At 67.5% G+C, this 2388-nt stretch overlaps 1 protein-coding gene across 1 annotated transcript in view; it reads right to left on the bottom strand.

Annotated features, from left to right (window-relative positions):
* The window catches only part of DGKQ (diacylglycerol kinase theta), a 14589-nt gene that overhangs the window by 9047 nt on the left and 3154 nt on the right, over positions 1 to 2388 (bottom strand). The window contains exon 2 of the mRNA XM_025051849.1: positions 2201 to 2382. Coding sequence (XP_024907617.1) covers positions 2201 to 2382 — 182 coding nt within the window. The remainder of the gene's footprint in view (positions 1 to 2200; positions 2383 to 2388) is intronic.

Here is a 2388-nt window from a genome sequence, read left to right as displayed (position 1 = left end):
AGGTCTGGTGTCTGGAGAGTGGCCCCTGCCCCACGTGCAGACCCAGCTCCCCCTCTAGTCCCTGCAAGGGGCGGAGTGGGTGCATGGGCATCTCTGCACGTCCCAACACACTGGCTTCTCCAGGGACACCCTCTGTCACTCTCCCACAGCCACGCACACCCTACTTACCCCTCCCACAGGCCGTGTGCCTGCACGGCCCCGACCCAGCCGAAGCAGTCAGCGGCAGGCCACCACCCAGAGGGGTGGAGCCCCCAGATGCCCCAGAGGTAGTGAGCACTCAGGCTGCACTGTGCTCGCGAGGCCTACCAGAGCAGCAAGGGGGCACCCCCATCTGTCCTGGGGAGGCCCAGCGAGACTAAGGCTCAGCTGGGAGGTAGACCCAGAGATGGACAGGATGCAGGAAGACCTTGAGAAGGAGTGACCACACGGTCTCTGGCGGCACATGCAGCAGGAGTGGGGCCAGTGAGGATGGGGTCCCGAGGTGGGCCCCATTTGGGTGGGACCAGATACACAAGGCTGCAGGGGGCTGGGAAGTGGGCTGGTGGCAGAGGGACATCTCTCCAGCACAGCCCTGGGTGAAACTGCCCACAGGGCCTTGAGGAAGCCCGTCCCATCCAGTCCCCAGGAAACAGACACGCTCCTCCGCAGGCTGGCAAGAGCAGCCGAGCCCTTGCTTCAGAGAGAACGCCAGAAGCAGGCTGGGGTCAGATGGGAGAAGTGGGGACACAGGACGAGTGAGCACTGCCGCTCCAGGGCACCCAGAAGGCAGCAGCCGTGGGCGGGCAGAGCCCAGCTTCCTCCGCTGGCCCACGGAGATAGCATGCAATCACCCCATGCCACGCATCCTGGGTGCTCCCTGGCCGGGGAGTGGCCAGGGAGGGGCCTCTTGCCCTCATCCTCACCGGGCCCCTCAGCGGGCAGAGGTCAGCAGCCCGTTCTGCAGCCAGCGTGGGAGGACGCCCACGCAGCTGCCACGAAGGCCTCCGCATCTCCCCTGAGGAAGGCCTCTTGCAGCCCGTTCTGCAGCCAGCGTGGGAGGACGCCCACACAGCTGCCACGAAGACCTCTTTCCACGAGCTGCTGCACCCAGGCCCAGGCGCGGGGCTGTGCTGCGAGTCCTCAAGCCCTTCTGAGCAGGAGCCCTGCCTTCACCACCCCTCACTGTGCAGGGGCCCAGGGTCCAGCCCCAGACAGAGCCGACCCAGCCAGCACAAGCACAGTCCCCCCTCAAAGTGAGCCTCCCGGCACCCCCAGGGGCAGGGCAGGGCCGTGCAACGTCTCCAGTGTGATAGAGAAACTGAGTGACCGCCACCATGCTGGCCGGGCCACCTGGTACAGGTGGGTTCAGGACAATCATGCCGTCCATCCTGACAGAGGCATCCTGTGGGAAGGACCAAACCTCTACAGACCCCCGCCTGAGTTGTCCCTCTGTCCCCAGAGCCAAAGGCCTGTCTCCCTAAGCAAAGCGAGGTCTCCCTACCTCACCATCCCCTAGGACCCAGGGCAGCTGTGGTCCCCAGGGACCACCCACCTGCCCTGCAGAGGAGAGCAGGACTAGGGGTGGGCCGGCCCAGGAGGCGGGGCACTGCTGTCCCGGAGCCAGAGGAGGGAGGGCCTTCTCGCTCAGCCGGCGGGCTTGGCAGCGGGGTAGGGGCCCTGTCCGGGCACGCTGATCTCGGGCTGGTAGGCCCTGGGCCCACTGTCCAGGAGTCTGAGCCTGGGCAGAGCCAAACCTGGCCCCTGTGGGCAGCAGAGTACGCCAGGGCAAGAATGGACCAGCAGCAGAGCACAGGAGCCAGTGGCTCAGGCCAGCCCTGCCTAGCCACGCTGCCACCCAGCATCTGGGGATGAGTCGGCCTGTTGGGGTGGGCGGGCCTCTTCCCCAGTCACTGCACCTGGCCGCCCTCTCACCCAGCCCGGAGCGGCCCCCCACGCTCTTGCCCCACTGGATCCCCACGCAGTGGAGAAAACCCAGGCAGTCCCGGGGGAGAAGCAGAGCCACCTGACGGCCCCCAAACCCCTGGCAGAGCCGGGCCTCATCACCTCTGGGGAGTTGGGGGTGGGGAGGCGGTGGCTCGCGCGCTCCTGCCTGTGGGGCGAGGGGCCCTGACCCGCGAAGGCCTTTGCTGGCAGTGCAGAGGCCAGAGGTGCCCGTTCTGGGCCAGGGGACACGGTCCGCAAGGGGGTTGCGGGCGCTCACCATCGCACAGGAAGCCGGCCAGCCCCCAGATGAAGTCGGAGCAGAGATGGCAGAAGGTGGGCTTGGTGAGCATCACTTTTCGGAAGCTGTGACCTAGCGCGGCGGTGCCCGAGGGCCTGGCGCCCGTCTGCTCCGGCCCGGACCCCAGTCCGGACCCCGGACCCGGCCTCCCCCGGCCTCTGCTGCCC

This window comes from Pteropus alecto, unplaced genomic scaffold (genome assembly GCF_000325575.1).
Source record: "Pteropus alecto unplaced genomic scaffold, ASM32557v1 scaffold5, whole genome shotgun sequence".
In the NCBI taxonomy this organism is placed as follows: Eukaryota; Metazoa; Chordata; class Mammalia; order Chiroptera; family Pteropodidae; genus Pteropus; species Pteropus alecto.
This window is presented reverse-complemented; position numbering and strand designations above follow the sequence as displayed.